At 58.0% G+C, this 18,849-nt stretch overlaps 1 protein-coding gene across 3 annotated transcripts in view; it reads right to left on the bottom strand.

Annotated features, from left to right (window-relative positions):
- The window catches only part of LOC139264492 (electrogenic aspartate/glutamate antiporter SLC25A13, mitochondrial), a 343,232-nt gene extending 325,017 nt beyond the window's left edge, over positions 1-18,215 (bottom strand). For all 3 annotated transcript variants that reach the window (XR_011593353.1, XM_070881056.1, XM_070881055.1), the window contains exon 1: positions 18,165-18,215. Coding sequence is in view for 2 of the 3 variants with exons in the window: in XM_070881056.1 (XP_070737157.1) it covers positions 18,165-18,176 (12 nt within the window). In the remaining variant the exon portion in view is untranslated. The remainder of the gene's footprint in view (positions 1-18,164) is intronic.
- Between the last annotated feature and the right edge of the window lie 634 nt (positions 18,216-18,849).

Consider the following 18,849-nt stretch of genomic DNA (forward strand, 5'->3'; position numbering starts at 1 on the left):
GGGCACTCTACGCAGGGGTCCTCCCACTGTTCATCGGGGACTTGGCCTGGAGGGTGGTGCACGGAGCAGTGCCATGCAACAAATTTTTAAGCCGGTTCACGGACTCCCAGGCCGCCTGCAATTTCTGCGGTCTGGAGGAGTCCGTGTTCCATGTTTTTATTGAGTGCACGAGGTTGCAGCCCCTGTTCCACTATTTGAAGGGGCTGCTCCTGAAATTCTGGCTGCACTTCAGTCCCACTCTCCTGATCTTTGGGCACCCTGTGCGGAGGGGAGCGGGTAGGTCCGAAGGCCTCCTCGTAGGACTGCTCCTGGGCACGGCCAAGGGTGCCATCAGCCGGTCCAGGCAGCGGGCGGTCGAGGGGGTCGTTCAACCTGACTGCCTGCCTCTCTTCCGCTCTTACATCCGGTCCAGGGTGTCCTTGGAGATGGAGCACGCGGTGTCCACCGGTACGCTCGCGGCCTTCCGCGAGAGGTGGGCACCGGAGGGACTGGAGTGCATCATCACGCCCGGCAACCAAATTTTAATTTGATTTTACGTTTTAAAGTTAATTTGTTTTAATTGCCGGTGCTTTTAGTGTCCCCTTCCCTTTTATAGGGGGCACTGGGGAAAAATTGTGATTTTAGTGCCCAAAAAAAAAACCAAAAAAAAAGAAAAACACAAAAAAAAAACAAAAAAAAGGGGGGAAAAAAAGGGCCTTGGAAATGTCTGGAGTGTCACCCAGGTCGGGTGGCACTCTTTAATGTTTTATGTTTTCGCAGGTAAACTCAAAAGAGTTTCATGCACAAGGAATTAGCGGCCGCGTGGCCTAAAGGATAAGATGTCTGACTTCGATTGTAACTGTGATCTTATCAGAAGATTGCAGGTTCGAGTCCTTCAGCGGTCAGCTATCGCGCCGCGTGAAATTTTTCCAAAAAGAGTTTCATGCACAAGGAACCAATCGTAGAGCAGTGGAGGCGTGTCCTGCTCAGTTGGAGCTGAGCTGCAGAGAGCAGCTGCTATCAACTTGAGCTCCTGCCTGGAGAGCCCTGAGACCAGCCCAGGAAGAGAAGGAAGGAAGGGGCTTCACCACCACTTTTACCCAGAGGGAGAGGAGGAGAACAGAAAACATTTCAACATTTTTTACCATTTCTGCAAGGAGTTGGAGAGAGGGGGAAAAACCAACAACATCCAGTGTGGAAGGAGGGAGACTCTACATCTTCTACAGGTGGGTGTGGGTGCATTTCCCAAAAAGACTTTGTTGTATCGGTGGGGGGAGGAAAGAAGACCACTGAGGGCCGGAACATCGCGGGGGGTGTGTGTGTGTGTGTGGTAGTGTGCGTGGGGGCCGTGCTTACAACTAGGCCCCCCCCACAATTGGAACCCCCCCCACCCCTCCACATTTGCCTAGCCTGGGATAGCTGGAGCTACCAGGCTGAAGATTTTCATTAATCACCCTATTAGAGATCGTTAGGAGTGTGTGCCTGGTGGCTCTAGCTACCCCAGGTGAAGACATCTTCGCCCCCCACCTGAAGACCATCCCAAAGACTGTGTTTGTGTTTTTGCAATCTGGGGAGTGCACCCACCCACAGCTGCGAGGGGAGACCTGCCCTCGCAGCCCCCCCCACTTCCCACCCCCCTCTCTCTTTCTCTGCTACTCTGTTTCTCCCCTCTCTCTCTGAGAACCCTTTCCTTCCAAATTTAAAAAAAAAACAATTAAGACAACTGAGCAGAGGGAGCAAGGCCTCTCCCCAATTACCAACGAGGGGAGAGGTGCCTCGTTAAGGGCTCCTCTGCTCAGTTAAATATACGAGGCCATTAAAGACCATTAAGGCCTGTGACTTTGGGGTGGGTGTAGCCCTTAAAGGGACCCCGTGATGGCGACCCCATCCACGCCGGTGGCAGGGCCAGCGAAGACATATGCGCAGGTGGCAACCGCTCCCACGGCACCTCCTGCGCCACCCGCTGCCCTGCCACCATTCAGACTCATTACGAAGAAACACGGGGTCAAGAGCTACACTCACCCCACAATGAGCATCGAAGAGTGCGTGCGGGCGATGGCTGGGGTAGTCGGCCCCTCGGCCATTGTCGCGGCCTCCAAGATGTCTGGGAAGGCTGTTTTCTTCCTGGGGTCGGAGCGGGCGGTGTCCCTGGCCCTCGAAAGGGGGCTCACGGTGGGCGGGACGTTCCTGCCGGTGGATCCTCTCGAGGCCACCGCGCAGAGGGTCATCGTGTCGAACGTCCCGCCCTTTGTTCCCGCTGAGCTCCTCCTCCCTCACCTACAACAACTGGGGGAGGTAAGGTCGGGGATCAACCCCATACCGCTCGGCCTCAGGGAGAACAGCCTGCGCCACGTGTTCTCCTTCCGCCGCCAGCTCTTTGTCCGGCTGGCGCGGGAGGAGACGACGGAGGGAAATTTTAATGTGGTGCACGAGGGGACTGCCTACCGCGTCTTCTGGACGTTGGACGGCGTGCGGTGCCATGCCTGCAAGGAGGTGGGGCACGTTCGCAAGAACTGCCCCGCCTCCAAGGCCGCCAAACCACCGAAGGCGGCCAAGGCTGGCGCCGCCGCCACCCCTCCCCCTAGCTGCGTCCGCGTGCCGGGAGCCATGGGTGCGCGGGCATCGTCGGAGACCTTTGTTTTCAGGGCCTCCGGCGGGGGGGAGGGAGAGCGTCCGACCGGAAGGAAGGCGCGGAAGAAGACAAAACATCCAGAGGCGGGTCCCCTCGGTGCGCCAGACAATTTGACCACCGCGCTCAGCCCAACCCAGTCACCGGCGAGCGCGGGGTGCCCCGAGCCCGTGCCCGGGCCCTTGAATAACACCACAGAGGGGCCCAGGCGCGGGCAAGAAAAGGAAAAGGGGGGGGCGGAGCGGGAGGCCTCGGCAGACATGGGGGTCTCCCTGCCTCCGCGCGCCCCCAGGAACAAAAGGAGGCGCGGCTCCGATGAGGCGGAGGGGGAACAACATCCCTCCGCGGAGGAGTCGGTGCCCGCCGCGTGTCCCGCGTCCCCCACCAGCGCTCCCAAATTGCGCTGCAGGCGCGAAGAGTCTGTCCCCGGGGAGGGTGAGGCAGTCGAGGCTGCCCAGCCGCTGCCTCCTGGGGATGGCATGGAAGATCTGCCTGTCGTGGGGGGCGTGGGGACCGCGGAGGAATGCATTGCCGCCGGGCCGGGCGTCCCGGGGACTGAGGCGGGCGAGGCCGAAAAGGCCGAACCTGAGCCCGCCCAGCCAATACCCAACTTCCCCCGGGAGTCGCTCGACCCGGCAGAAACACAAACTGATTTTAATGAAACTGTAGATGCTGGGCCGGGGGGTGGCAGCGGGGAGGGGGAGGAACACCCACCCTCGCCTCTTACTTTGGAGCTGGAGCACTTGGGGAGCCTGGGGATCTCCTATGGCCGGGTCTCTCCTTGTTCTCCGGTTCCTGGGGCGGAGGGGGAACCCCTTCCGCTGTCATTTCCCGACCCAGCACCATTTTTAAAAGAGCCCAGTGGGGACTCCTCTGCCGACGATCCTGGGGGTGGGATCGGGGCAGTGCCAGGGCCGGTTGGAGCGGCCGGTTCATTTGCCGTACCTTGTGCGGTCGATGGGCCGGCTGCTGGCGGCCACCTCCCGGAGGAGGACGGGGACTCGGTGGGGGACGCGGGAGAAGAACTAGAGACCACCGCCAGGGAGGCGGTGGATCTGCTCGCGGCCGCCGCTGAGGCCCTCCTCATTCCTGCAAAGGAACTCCGGGACTTTTTGGCCCAGAGCCGGGGTCGCCGCGACCAAGCCCGACTGGCCCTGGAAAAATGGTCCGAGCCGGAACTGATCAAGGGGTCCGTCCGCGCCGCCGTCAAAACCTTGGCCGCGGGCGGGCCCTTGACAAAGGAGCAGCACCTTGAGCTGCGCGAGCTCGAGGGACTCCTCGCTGGGCTGCGGAGGGAGCGGAGTTCAACAAAAGACTCCGCTCCCTCCCCCACAATAGGTTAAGGTAGAGGTTGCACTATGCTTTTGCCATGAAGATAACCATAGCCAGCCTCAACATCAACGGCGGCAGAGGGGCACGCCGTAGATTTGACAATTTTTCGCTCCTGCGGGAGGGGAAATATGCGGTGTGCTTCCTGCAAGAAACCCACACCGTTCCGGGAGACGAAGCCACGTGGCTCCTGGAATGGCAAGGAGAGGTCCGCATGAGCCACCTCACCGCCATTTCTAGTGGGGTGGCCATCTTGCTGGGCCCGCATTTTCAGCCGGAGATCTTGGGGGTCGAGGAGCCCGTGCCAGGCCGCTTGCTGCACGTAACGGTTCGCCTGGGGGACGTGCCGCTCCATCTCGTGAACGTGTACGCCCCTCATCCCGGCCCGCAGCAAACGCGCTTCTTTGAAGAGGTGTCCGCTCTTCTTGGCTCCGTCGACGTCGGCGACTGCATTGTCCTCGGGGGGGATTTTAACTGCACCCTCGAGGCGAGGGACCGCTCCGGTGCCCCGCAGTGCATGACGGCGATGGAGAAGTTGAGGGACCTGGTCGGGTCCTTCGACTTGGCGGACGTCTGGCGAAATCTCCACCCCGACTCCAGCGCCTTTACTTGGGTGAGGCCTGGAGTTGGATGGTCTAGAGTCGACCGCCTTTACGTGTCTCGGGCGTACGTTTCCTGCGTCCCGGCAGCCTCCATGCGGCCGGTGCCGTGTTCGGACCACCACCTGGTGTGGGCGGAGCTCGCTTCGCTCCGCGCGAGGACGGGGTCCGCGTACTGGCACTTTAACAACCGGCTGCTGGAGGACGTGCGGTTCCAGGACTCGTTCCGTCGATTCTGGTCCGACTGGAGAAGGAAGCAGGGGGGCTTCCCCTCCTTGAGGCTATGGTGGGACGTGGGCAAGGCTCACGTCCGCGTCTTCTGTCAAGAGTACGCGAGGGGGTCGACCAAGAGGCGGGCGGCCAGAGTCGGGCGCCTAGAAAAAGAGGTGCTCGACCTGGAAGCCCGTCTCGGTCAAGTCGTCCAGGACCCGGCCCTGCGGACGGTGTACGAAGCGAAGAAGGCCGCGCTGAAGGACCTGCAGCTCGTCGGGTCCCGAGGCGCGTTCGTGAGGTCGCGGATCCGGTTCCTGCGGGATCTGGACCGCGGCTCCCCCTTCTTCTACTCGCTGGAAAAAAGGCAGAGTGTCCGTAAGCAGCTCTTGACGCTGCTGGCCGACGACGGCTCTCTCGTCTCGGATCCGGAGAGCGTCAACAACAGGGTCCGTGAATATTACGGGGCTCTGTTCTCTCCGGATCCGTCCAGCGAGGAAGCGCGTAGAGTTTTGTGGGAGGACCTGCCGAAGGTCGGCCCGGAGGGCGCCGAAAATCTGGAAGCTCCGCTAAGCCTGGCGGAGCTGACCGGTGCCCTCGCCCGGCTCTCGAGGGGAAAATCCCCGGGGCTGGACGGGCTGACCGTGGAGTTCCACAGGGCGTTCTGGGACGTCCTGGGGAGCGACTACGCGCGGGTCCTGGGGGAAAGTCTGGCGACCGGGGAGATGCCCCTCTCTTGGCGCAGGGCAGTCATCGTCCTGCTGCCTAAGAAGGGCGATCTCCGCCTCCTTAAGAACTGGCGCCCGGTCTCCCTCCTCAGCACGGACTACAAAATCTTCGCCAGGGCGATGTCTGCTCGCCTTGGTGCCGTGCTGGACCACATGATCCACCCCGACCAGTCATACACGGTCCCGGGCCGGACAATCCAAGATAACATCCATCTGGTCCGGGACCTCATCCATTGTTCCCAGGAGGCTGGTCTGTCGGTCGCCTTCCTATCCCTCGACCAAGAGAAGGCGTTCGACAGGGTGGATCACGACTATCTGCTCGGAACTCTGCGCGCTTTCGGGTTCGGGACGCATTTCGTCGCCCGGATCCGACCTTTGTACGCCGCCGCGGAGTGTCTGATTAAGGTTAACGGGTCCTTGACGGCGCCCCTTCGCTTTAGGAGAGGGGTGCGCCAGGGATGCCCCATGTCCGGCCAGTTATACGCCGTTTGCGTGGAGCCTTTCCTGCGCCTCTTGCGGACGAGGTTGACGGGACTGGCTCTGCAAGGGTCGGGCGTGGAGGTCGTCCTCTCGGCTTACGCCGATGACGTGCTCCTCGCGATAGAGGATACCGCTGACCTGCGGAGGATGCGTGAGTGCCAGGAGATTTACTCGGCCGCGTCCTCCGCCAGGATCAACTGGGAGAAATGTTCCGGACTCCTGGTGGGTCAGTGGCGGGTGGACTCCCTGCCGGAGGAGCTCAGGCCTTTTGCCTGGAGCACGACCCATCTCCTCTATCTGGGAGTCTACCTTAGCCCCGACGAGGGAGCCTGGCCGGCGAACTGGCAGGAGCTGGAGGCCAAGGTCGCCGCTCGCCTAGGGCGCTGGACAGGACTGCTCCGAGTGCTGTCCTACAGGGGTCGAGCGCTAGTCATAAACCAGCTGGTGGCCGCAATGTTGTGGTACCGGCTGGTCACTTTGACCCCTCCCCCTGCGTTTGTCGCCAAGATACAGAAGAAGCTGGTGGACTTCTTCTGGAACAACAGGAAGCACTGGGTCTCTGCCGCGGTCTTGAGTCTCCCGCTTGAGGAGGGCGGTCAGTCGTTGGTGTGCGTCAGCGCCCAGCTCGCGACTTTCCGTCTTCAGACCCTGCAGAGATACCTTTACGTCGAGCCCCCTCCTAGGTGGTGCGCTCTGGCGAGGTATTTCTTCCGCCAGCAGCTCGACCTCAATTATGACACGCAGCTCCTGTTTGTGAACTTGGGGGGTGCCAGGACCGCCCTCCGGGAGCTGCCTGTCTTTTACAGGGAACTCATCAGGGTCTGGAACAAAGTCTCCACCAAGCGCAGCTCTCCGCCGGCTGGAGTGGCGGCCGTCCTGCAGGAACCGCTGCTCGGGAATCCGTACCTCCACGGCCGAGGCTTTATGTGGCGGTCGGAAGAGAGGGCTGTGGCTGGTGAGGTGACCAGGGTCAGGGACCTGCTCGATGGCGGAGGAGCGGGCTGGATGGCGCCAGACACGCTGGCGCGGCGCCTAAATTCTGCCAACGTCCGCCACGCGGCCGATGCCATCGAGTCGCTAAAAACAGCTCTGGGCCCTGACTCCGTTAGGTGCATCGAGGAGGCTCAAGCACGGGGGGAGATCCCGTCCGAACTGACCCCCGTCCGGACGGAATTCCTCATCGGCGCCAAACCCCGGAACCTCCCTCGGGGGCCGGCGCCTCACAACTTGAGCCGCCTCGGGGAAATCCCCTCCGTGCCTTTCAGTTCCGCGCGGAGGGGTTTCCTGTACGGGCTGCTCCTGCACACCCTCAACTTTGCCATCCTCGCCGGCCGTCCGGACACGCCATGGCGTACCATCTTGCCGTCCGGAGGAGGCGGGGGTCCCCGATGGAGGGCACTCTACGCAGGGGTCCTCCCACTATTCATCGGGGACTTGGCCTGGAGGGTGTTGCACGGAGCAGTGCCGTGCAATAAATTTTTAAGCCGGTTCACGGACTCCCAGGCCGCCTGCAATTTCTGCGGTCTGGAGGAGTCCGTGTTCCATGTTTTTATTGAATGCACAAGGTTGCAGCCCCTGTTCCACTATTTGAAGGGGCTGCTCCTGAAATTCTGGCTGCACTTCAGTCCCACTCTCCTGATCTTTGGGCACCCTGTGCGGAGGGGAGCGGGTAGGTCCGAAGGCCTCCTCGTAGGACTGCTCCTGGGCACGGCCAAGGGTGCCATCAGCCGGTCCAGGCAGCGGGCGGTCGAGGGGGTCGTTCAACCTGACTGCCTGCCTCTCTTCCGCTCTTACATCCGGTCCAGGGTGTCCTTGGAGATGGAGCACGCGGTGTCCACCGGTACGCTCGCGGCCTTCCGCGAGAGGTGGGCACCGGAGGGACTGGAGTGCATCATCACGCCCGGCAACCAAATTTTAATTTGATTTTACGTTTTTAAGTTTAATTTGTTTTAATTGCCGGTGCTTTTAGTGTCCCCCTTCCCTTTTATAGGGGGCACTGGAAAAATTTGATTTTAGCGCCCCAAAAAAAACCAAAAACCAAAAAAAAAAAAGGGGCCTTGAAAATGTCTGCTGTGTCACCCAGGTCGGGTGGCATGGTTTTAATGTTTTATGTTTTTGCAGGTTAACTCAAAAGAGTTTCATGCACAAGGAATTAGCGGCCGCGTGGCCTAAAGGATAAGATGTCTGACTTCGATTGTAACTGTGATCTTATCAGAAGATTGCAGGTTCGAGTCCTTCAGCGGTCAGCTATCGCGCCGCGTGAAATTTTTCCAAAAAGAGTTTCATGCACAAGGAACCAATCGTAGAGCAGTGGAGGCGTGTCCTGCTCAGTTGGAGCTGAGCTGCAGAGAGCAGCTGCTATCAACTTGAGCTCCTGCCTGGAGAGCCCTGAGACCAGCCCAGGAAGAGAAGGAAGGAAGGGGCTTCACCACCACTTTTACCCAGAGGGAGAGGAGGAGAACAGAAAACATTTCAACATTTTTTACCATTTCTGCAAGGAGTTGGAGAGAGGGGGAAAAACCAACAACATCCAGTGTGGAAGGAGGGAGACTCTACATCTTCTACAGGTGGGTGTGGGTGCATTTCCCAAAAAGACTTTGTTGTATCGGTGGGGGGAGGAAAGAAGACCACTGAGGGCCGGAACATCGCGGGGGGTGTGTGTGTGTGTGGTAGTGTGCGTGGGGGCCGTGCTTACAACTAGGCCCCCCCCACAATTGGAACCCCCCCCACCCCCCCACATTTGCCTAGCCTGGGATAGCTGGAGCTACCAGGCTGAAGATTTTCATGAATCACCCTATTAGAGATCGTTAGGAGTGTGTGCCTGGTGGCTCTAGCTACCCCAGGTGAAGACGTCTTCGCCCCCCACCTGAAGACCAACCCAAAGACTGTGCTTGTGTGTTTTGCCATCTGGGGAGTGCACCCACCCACAGCTGCGAGGGGAGACCTGCCCTCGCAGCCCCTCCCCCCTTCCCACCCCCCCTCTCTCTTTCTCCGTTACCCTCTGTTTCTCCCCTCTCTCTCTGAGAGCCCTTTCTTCCTAATTTAAAAAAAAACAATTAAGACAACTGAGCAGAGGGAGCAAGGCCCCTCCCCAATTACCAACTAGGGGAGAGGTACCTCATTAAGGGCTCCTCTGCTCAGTCTAATCAAACGAGGCCAATTAAAGACCATTAAGGCCTGTGACTTTGGGGTGGGTGTAGCCCTTAAAGGGACCCCGTGATGGCGACCCCATCCACGCCGGTGGTAGGGCCAGCGAGGACATATGCGCAGGTGGCAACCGCTTCCACGGCACCTCCTGCGCCACCCGCTGCCCTGCCACCTTTCAGATTGATCACTAAAAAACACGGGGTCAAGAGCTACACTCACCCCACAATGAGCATTGAGGAGTGCGTGCGGGCGATGGCTGGGGTAGTCGGCCCCTCGGCCATTGTCGCAGCCTCCAAGATGTCTGGGAAGGCCGTGTTCTTCCTGGGGTCGGAGCGGGCGGTGTCCCTGGCCCTCGAAAAGGGGCTCACGGTGGGCGGGACGTTCCTGCCGGTGGACCCTCTCGAGGCCACCGCGCAGAGGGTCATCATATCGAACGTCCCGCCCTTTGTTCCCGCTGAGCTCCTCCTCCCTCACCTACACCAACTGGGGGAGGTAAGGTCGGGGATCAACCCCATACCGCTCGGCCTCAGGGAGAACAGCCTGCGCCACGTGTTCTCCTTCCGCCGCCAGCTCTTTGTCCGGCTGGCACGGGAGGAGACGACGGAGGGATCATTTAATGTGGTGCACGAGGGGACTGCCTACCGCGTCTTTTGGACGTCGGACGGCGTGCGGTGCCATGCCTGCAGGGAGGTGAGGCACGTTCGTAAGAACTGCCCCGCCTCCAAGGCCGCCAAACCACCGAAGGCGGCCAAGGCTAGCGCCGCCGCCACCCCTCCCCCTAGCTGCGTCCGCGTGCCGGGAGCCGTAGGTGCGCGGGCATCGTCGGAGGCCTTTGTTTTCAGGGCCTCCGGCGGGGGGGAGGGAGAGCGTCCGACCGGAAAGAAGGCACGGAAGAAGGCAAAACATCAAGAGGCGGGTCCCCTCAGTGCGCCAGATAATTTGACCACCGCGCTCAGCCCAACCCCGTCACCGGCGAGCGCGGGGTGCCCCGAGCCCGTGCCCGAGCCCTTGAACAACACCACAGAGGGGCCCGGGCGCGGGCAAGAAAAGGAAAAGGGGGGGGCGGAGCGGGAGGCCTCGGCAGACATGGAGGTCTCCCTGACTCCGCGCGCCCCCAGGAACAAAAAGAGGCACCGCCCCAATGAGGCGGAGGAGGAACAACATCCCTCCGCGGAGGAGTCGGTGCCCGCCGCGTGTCCCGCGTCCCCCACCAGCGCCCCCAAATTGCGCTGCAGGCGCGAGGAGTCTTTCCCCGGGGAGGGTGAGGCAGTCGAGGCTGCCCAGTCGCTGCCTCCTGGGGAGGGCATGGAAGATCTGCCTGTCGTGGGGGGCGTGGGGCTAGTGGAAGAATGCGTAGCCGCCGGGTCGAGCGTCCCGGGGACCGAGGCGGGCGGGGCCGAAAAGGCCGAACCTGAGCCCGCCCAGCTATTATCCAACTTCCCCCGGGAGTCGCTCGACCCGGCAGAAATACAAAATATTGAGAAATTTAATGACACTGTAGATGCTGGGCCGAGGGGTGGCAGCGGGGAGGGGGAGGAACACCCACCCTCGCCCCTTACTTTGGAGCTGGTGCACTTGGGGAGCCTGGGGATTTCCTATGGCCGGGTCTCTCCTTGTTCCCCAGTTCCTGGGGCGGAGGGGGAACCCCTTCCGCTGTCATTTCCCGACCCAGCACCATTTTTAAAAGAGCCCAGTGGGGACTCCTCTGCCGACGATCCTGGGGGTGGGATCGGGGCAGAGCCAGGGCCGGTTGGAGCGGCCGGTTCATTTGCCGTACCTTGTGCGGTCGATGGGCCGGCTGCTGGCGGCCACCTCCCGGAGGAGGACGGGGACTCGGTGGGGGACGCGGGAGAAGAACTAGAGACCACCGCCAGCGAGGCGGTGGATCTGCTCGCGGCCGCCGCCGAGACCATCCTCATTCCTGCAAAGGAACTCCGGGACTTTTTGGCCCAGAGCCGGGGTCGCTGCAACCAAGTCCGACTGGCCCTGGAAAAATGGTCCGAGCCAGAGCTGATCAAGGCGTCCGTCCGCGCCGCCGTTAAAACCTTGGCCGCGGGCGGGCCCTTGACAAAGGAGCAGCACCTTGAGCTGCGCGAGCTCGAGGGACTCCTCGCTGGGCTGCGGAGGGAGCGGAGTTCAACAAAAGACTCCGCTCCCTCCCCCACAATAGGTTAAGGTAGAGGTTGCACTATGCTTTTGCCATGAAGATAACCATAGCCAGCCTCAACATCAACGGCGGCAGAGGGGCACGCCGTAGATTTGACAATTTTTCGCTCCTGCGGGAGGGGAAATATGCGGTGTGCTTCCTGCAAGAAACCCACACCGTTCCGGGAGACGAAGCCACGTGGCTCCTGGAATGGCAAGGAGAGGTCCGCATGAGCCACCTCACCGCCATTTCTAGTGGGGTGGCCATCTTGCTGGGCCCGCATTTTCAGCCGGAGATCTTGGGGGTCGAGGAGCCCGTGCCAGGCCGCTTGCTGCACGTAACGGTTCGCCTGGGGGACGTGCCGCTCCATCTCGTGAACGTGTACGCCCCTCATCCCGGCCCGCAGCAAACGCGCTTCTTTGAAGAGGTGTCCGCTCTTCTTGGCTCCGTCGACGTCGGCGACTGCATTGTCCTCGGGGGGGATTTTAACTGCACCCTCGAGGCGAGGGACCGCTCCGGTGCCCCGCAGTGCATGACGGCGATGGAGAAGTTGAGGGACCTGGTCGGGTCCTTCGACTTGGTGGACGTCTGGCGAAATCTCCACCCCGACTCCAGCGCCTTTACTTGGGTGAGGCCTGGAGTTGGATGGTCGAGAGTCGACCGCCTTTACGTGTCTCGGGCGTACGTTTCCTGCGTCCCGGCGGCCTCCATGCGGCCGGTGCCGTGTTCGGACCACCACCTGGTGTGGGCGGAGCTCGCTTCGCTCCGCGCGAGGACGGGGTCCGCGTACTGGCACTTTAACAACCGGCTGCTGGAGGACGTGCGGTTCCAGGACTCGTTCCGTCGATTCTGGTCCGACTGGAGAAGGAAGCAGGGGGGCTTCCCCTCCTTGAGGCTATGGTGGGACGTGGGCAAGGCTCACGTCCGCGTCTTCTGTCAAGAGTACGCGAGGGGGTCGACCAAGAGGCGGGCGGCCAGAGTCGGGCGCCTAGAAAAAGAGGTGCTCGACCTGGAAGCCCGTCTCGGTCAAGTCGTCCGGGACCCGGCCCTGCGGACGGTGTACGAAGCGAAGAAGGCCGCGCTGAAGGACCTGCAGCTCGTCGGGTCCCGAGGCGCGTTCGTGAGGTCGCGGATCCGGTTCCTGCGGGATCTGGACCGCGGCTCCCCCTTCTTCTACTCGCTGGAAAAAAGGCAGAGTGTCCGTAAGCAGCTCTTGACGCTGCTGGCCGACGACGGCTCTCTCGTCTCGGATCCGGAGGGCGTCAACAACAGGGTCCGTGAATATTACGGGGCTCTGTTCTCTCCGGATCCGTCCAGCGAGGAAGCGCGTAGAGTTTTGTGGGAGGACCTGCCGAAGGTCAGCCCGGAGGGCGCCGAAAATCTGGAAGCTCCGCTAAGCCTGGCGGAGCTGACCGGTGCCCTCGCCCGGCTCTCGAGGGGAAAATCCCCGGGGCTGGACGGGCTGACCGTGGAGTTCCACAGGGCGTTCTGGGACGTCCTGGGGAGCGACTACGCGCGGGTCCTGGGGGAAAGTCTGGAGACCGGGGAGATGCCCCTCTCTTGGCGCAGGGCAGTCATCGTCCTGCTGCCTAAGAAGGGCGATCTCCGCCTCCTTAAGAACTGGCGCCCGGTCTCCCTCCTCAGCACGGACTACAAAATCTTCGCCAGGGCGATGTCTGCTCGCCTTGGTGCCGTGCTGGACCACATGATCCACCCCGACCAGTCCTACACGGTCCCGGGCCGGACAATTCACGATAACATCCATCTGGTCCGGGACCTCATCCATTGTTCCCAGGAGGCTGGTCTGTCAGTCGCCTTCCTATCCCTCGACCAAGAGAAGGCGTTCGACAGGGTGGATCACGACTATCTGCTCGGAACTCTGCGCGCTTTCGGGTTCGGGACGCATTTCGTCGCCCGGATCCGACTTTTGTACGCCGCCGCGGAGTGTCTGATTAAGGTTAACGGGTCCTTGACGGCGCCCCTTCGCTTTAGGAGAGGGGTGCGCCAGGGATGCCCCATGTCCGGCCAGTTATATGCTGTTTGCGTGGAGCCTTTCCTGCGCCTCTTGCGGACGAGGTTGACGGGACTGGCTCTGCAAGGGCCGGGCGTGGAGGTCGTCCTCTCGGCTTACGCCGATGACGTGCTCCTCGCGGTAGAGGATCCCGCTGACCTGCGGAGGATGCGTGAGTGCCAGGAGATTTACTCGGCCGCGTCCTCCGCCAGGATCAACTGGGAGAAATGTTCCGGACTCCTGGTGGGTCAGTGGCGGGTGGACTCCCTGCCGGAGGAGCTCAGGCCTTTTGCCTGGAGCACGACCCATCTCCTCTATCTGGGAGTCTACCTTAGCCCCGACGAGGGAGCCTGGCCGGCGAACTGGCAGGAGCTGGAGGCCAAGGTCGCCGCTCGCCTAGGGCGCTGGACAGGACTGCTCCGAGTGCTGTCCTACAGGGGTCGAGCGCTAGTCATAAACCAGCTGGTGGCCGCAATGTTGTGGTACCGGCTGGTCACTTTGACCCCTCCCCCTGCGTTTGTCGCCAAGATACAGAAGAAGCTGATGGACTTCTTCTGGAACAACAGGAAGCACTGGGTCTCTGCCGCGGTCCTGAGTCTCCCGCTTGAGGAGGGCGGTCAGTCGTTGGTGTGCGTCAGCGCCCGGCTCGCGACTTTCCGTCTTCAGACCCTGCAGAGATACCTTTACGTCGAGCCCCCTCCTAGGTGGTGTGCTCTGGCGAGGTATTTCTTCCGCCAGCAGCTCGACCTCAATTATGACACGCAGCTCCTGTTTGTGAACTTGGGGGGTGCCAGGACCGCCCTCCGGGAGCTGCCTGTCTTTTACAGGGAACTCATCAGGGTCTGGAACAAAGTCTCCACCAAGCGCAGCTCTCCGCCGGCTGGAGTGGCGGCCGTCCTGCAGGAACCGCTGCTCGGGAATCCGTACCTCCACGGCCGAGGCTTTATGTGGCGGTCGGAAGAGAGGGCTGTGGCTGGTGAGGTGACCAGGGTCAGGGACCTGCTCGATGGCGGAGGAGCGGGCTGGATGGCGCCAGACACGCTGGCGCGGCGTCTAAATTCTGCCAACATCCGCCACGCGGCCGATGCCATCGAGTCGCTAAAAACAGCTCTGGGCCCTGACTCCGTTAGGTGCATCGAGGAGGCTCAAGCACGTGGGGAGATCCCGTCCGAACTGACCCCCGTCCGGACGGAATTCCTCATCGGCGCCAAACCCCGGAACCTCCCTCGGGGGCCGGCGCCTCACAACTTGAGCCGCCTCGGGGAAATCCCCTCCGTGCCTTTCAGTTCCGCGCGGAGGGGTTTCCTGTACGGGCTGCTCCTGCACACCCTCAACTTTGCCATCCTCGCCGGCCGTCCGGACACGCCATGGCGTACCATCTTGCCGTCCGGAGGAGGCGGGGGTCCCCGATGGAGGGCACTCTACGCAGGGGTCCTCCCACTATTCATCGGGGACTTGGCCTGGAGGGTGGCGCACGGAGCAGTGCCGTGCAACAAATTTTTAAGCCGGTTCACGGACTCCCAGGCCGCCTGCAATTTCTGCGGTCTGGAGGAGTCCGTGTTCCATGTTTTTATTGAGTGCACGAGGTTGCAGCCCCTGTTCCATTATTTGAAGGGGCTGCTCCTGAAATTCTGGCTGCACTTCAGTCCCACTCTCCTGATCTTTGGGCACCCTGTGCGGAGGGGAGCGGGTAGGTCCGAGGGCCTCCTCGTAGGACTGCTCCTGGGCACGGCCAAGGGTGCCATCAGCCGGTCCAGGCAGCGGGCGGTCGAGGGGGTCGTTCAACCTGACTGCCTGCCTCTCTTCCGCTCTTACATCCGGTCCAGGGTGTCCTTGGAGATGGAGCACGCGGTGTCCACCAGTACGCTCGCGGCCTTCCGCGAGAGGTGGGCACCGGAGGGACTGGAGTGCATCATCACGCCCGGCAACCAAATTTTAATTTGATTTTACGTTTTTAAGTTTAATTTGTTTTCATTGCCGGTGCTTTTAGTGTCCCCCTCCCCTTTTATAGGGGGCACTGGAAAAATTTGATTTTAGCGCCCCAAAAAAAAAAACCAAAAACCAAAAAAAAAAGGGGCCTTGAAAATGTCTACTGTGTCACCCAGGTCGGGTGGCATGGTTTTAATGTTTTATGTTTTTGCAGGTTAACTCAAAAGAGTTTCATGCACAAGGACCCCCAGGTCCCTCTGCACCGCAGCATGTTGTAATTTCTCCCCATTCAAATAATATTCCCTTTTACTGTTTTTTTTCCCAAGGTGGATGACCTCACACTTTCCGACATTGTATTCCATCTGCCAAATCTTAGCCCATTCGCTTAACCTATCCAAATCTCCTTGTAGCCTCTCTGAGTCCTCTACACAACCCGCTTTCCCACTAATTTTAGTGTCATCTGCAAATTTTGTTGCACTACATTCTGTCCCCTCTTCTAGGTCATCTATGTATATTGTAAACAGTTGTGGTCCCAGCACTGATCCCTGTGGCACACCACTAACCACTGATTTCCAACCGGAAAAGGACCCATTTATCCCGACTCTCTACTTTCTGTTCGCCAGCCAATTCTCTATCCATGCTAATACATTTCCTCTGACTCCGCGTACCTTTATCTTCTGCAGTAACCTTTTGTGTGGCACCTTATCGAATGCCTTTTGGAAATCTAAATACACCACATCCATCGGTACACCTCTATCCACCATGCTCATTATATCCTCAAAGAATTCCAGTAAGTTAGTTAAACATGATTTCCCTTTCATGAATCCATGCTGCGTCTGATTGATTGCACTATTCCTATCCAGATGTCCCACTATTTCTTCCTTAATGATAGTTTCAAGCATTTTCCCCACTACAGATGTTAAACTAACCGGCCTATAGTTACTTGCTTTTTGCCTGCCCCCTTTTTTAAACAGAGGCGTTACATTAGCTGCTTTCCAATCCGCTGGTACCTCCCCAGAGTCCAGAGAATTTTGGTAGATTATAACGAATGCATCTGCTATAACTTTCACCATCTCTTTTAATACCCTGGGATGCATTTCATCAGGACCAGGGGACTTGTCTACCTTGAGTCCCATTAGCCTGTCCAGCACTACCCTCCTAGTGATAGTGATTGTCTCCAGGTCCTCCCTTCCCACATTCCTGTGGCCTGCAAATTTTGGCATGGTTTTTGTGTCTTCCACTGTGAAGACGGAAGCAAAATAATTGTTTAAGGTCTCAGCCATTTCCACATTTCCCATTATTAAATCTCCCTTTTCATCTTCTAAGGGACCAACATTTACTTTATGTATTTGTAAAAGCTTTTACTATCTGTTTTTATGTTTTGCGCAAGTTTACCTTCGTAATCTATCTTCCCTTTCTTTATTGCTTTCTTAATCATTCTTTGCTGTTGCTTAAAATTTTCCCAATCCTCTAAATTCCCACTAACCTTGGCCACCTTATACGCATTGGTCTTTGATTTGATACTTTCCTTTATTTCCTTGGTTATCCACGGCTGGTTATCCCTTCTCTTGCCGCCCTTCTTTTTCACTGGAATATATTTTTGTTGCGCACTATGAAAGAGCTCCTCAAAAGTCCTCCACTGTTCCTCAATTGTGCCACCGTTTAGTCTGTGTTTCCAGTCTACTTTAGCCAACTCTGCCCTCATCCCACTGTAGTCCCCTTTGTTTAAGCATAGTACGCTCGTTTCTGACACAACTTCCTCATCCTCAATCTGTATTACAAATTCAACCATATTGTGATCACTCATTCCGAGAGGATCTTTTACGAGGAGATCGTTTATTTTTCCTGTCTCATTACACAGGACCAGATCTAAGATGGCTTGCTCCCTTGTAGGTTCTGTAACATACTGTTCTAAGAAACAATCCCATATGCATTCTATGAATTCCTCCTCCAAGCTACCCCGTGCGATTTGATTTGACCAATTGATATGTAGGTTAAAATCCCCCATGACTACTGCTGTTCCTTTTTCACATGCCTCCATTATTCCCTTGATTATTGCCCGCCCCACCGTGAAGTTATTATTTGGGGGCCTATAAACTATGCCGACCAGTGACTTTTTCCCCTTACTATCTCTAATCTCCACCCACAATGATTCAACATTTTGTTCATTGGAGCCAATATCATCCCTCACAACTGCCCTGATATCATCCTTTATTAACAGAGCTACCCCACCTCCTTTCCCTTCTTGCCTATCTTTCTGAATCGTCAGATACCCCTGTATGTTTAATTCCCAGTCTTGGCCACCTTTCAACCATGTTTCTGTAATGGCCATCAAATCATACCCATTCGTAATGATTTGTGCCGTCAACTTATTTACTTTATTTCGAATGCTGTGTGCATTTAGGTAGAGTGTTTTCATCCTAGTTATAAAACCATGATTTTTAGTTTTGACCCCTCCTGTAGCCCTTTTATATTCAGTGGCTGTGTTTATATTCAAACCAGGGGAATGCAAACATGTAAGCAGTCATGCCTACAGGCTGCTACTGTTACTAATTTGTCAATAGTCGAGGTAATATCAATTTAGAAAAACCATTTAGGCCCCTTTATGCCAATAGGCCCAGCCAGTTATTCTCGAGAATGCCATCCCATCAATCATTTTAAAGTTTAACGACATACACCAAAATACGTCAAAAATGTGCAGGGAGTGGGATCTTGCACGCCACTAATTCTTTTTTTAAAAAACTCATCCTCAAAAAAAGGATGTCGCTTGAATTCTTTCAACTCTTGGTGGCCAATGGGGGCCGAAGAGAAGAAACGAGGATCAGGCGAGGAACGTGAGGAGCAATTGATCACCGGAGAACAAAAATGTTATTTAAAATCAAGGCAGCAGAAGACGAGAGGCCGCACGGTGCCATATCCCCACCCACCCTGGTTGTGGTAATGGTGAGTGCAGCCCTCGCCCTGTCCGGCCTCTTACCTTGGCGGCCATGCTCAACCCTCGCTCCACCGCAAACAGCCTCCCCGCCGTCCGCTCCGCACCACGTGACCGCTCTCAGCTGATTGGCTAGAATCGGCATTTGACGTTCACAACAGTGCCTCTGGATGTATGAGGAGAGGTGGGAGATTTAAAAACAAAATGCAACACATGGCACCATGAGAGGAGGGAACTGAAAAAATAAAGCACGTAGCAGCATGAGCACGCGGCAATATCAGAGGTGGTGAATTTTAAAAATGCCGCACGTTGCAATCCGAAAAAATGGAATTTAAAAACATAATAAAGCTCACAGCAATAATCGAGGCTGGCAACTTAAAAATGCACCTAGCAACAGGAGGGGAAAAATATATTTTACAACAATGCACGAATCATCATCATAGGTAGTCCCTCACTTTTAGAGTGGAAGACTTGCTTCCACTCTAAAAGTGAGTTCTCAGGTGACTGTATAGTCCAATGCTCCATGTACAATGTACAGTCCAGTCCATGTACAGTTGCTGGAAAAATATCACCAACGATGTCTCCGCAAGATCCTACAAATCCCCTGGGAGGATAGGCGCACCAACATCAGCGTCCTTGTCCAGGCTAACATCCCTAGCATTGACGCACTGACCACACTCGATCAGCTCCGCTGGGCAGGCCACATAGTTTGCATGCCAGACAGGAGACT

The sequence above is a fragment of the Pristiophorus japonicus genome, chromosome 5, assembly GCF_044704955.1.
Source record: "Pristiophorus japonicus isolate sPriJap1 chromosome 5, sPriJap1.hap1, whole genome shotgun sequence".
NCBI classification, from domain to species: Eukaryota; Metazoa; Chordata; class Chondrichthyes; family Pristiophoridae; genus Pristiophorus; species Pristiophorus japonicus.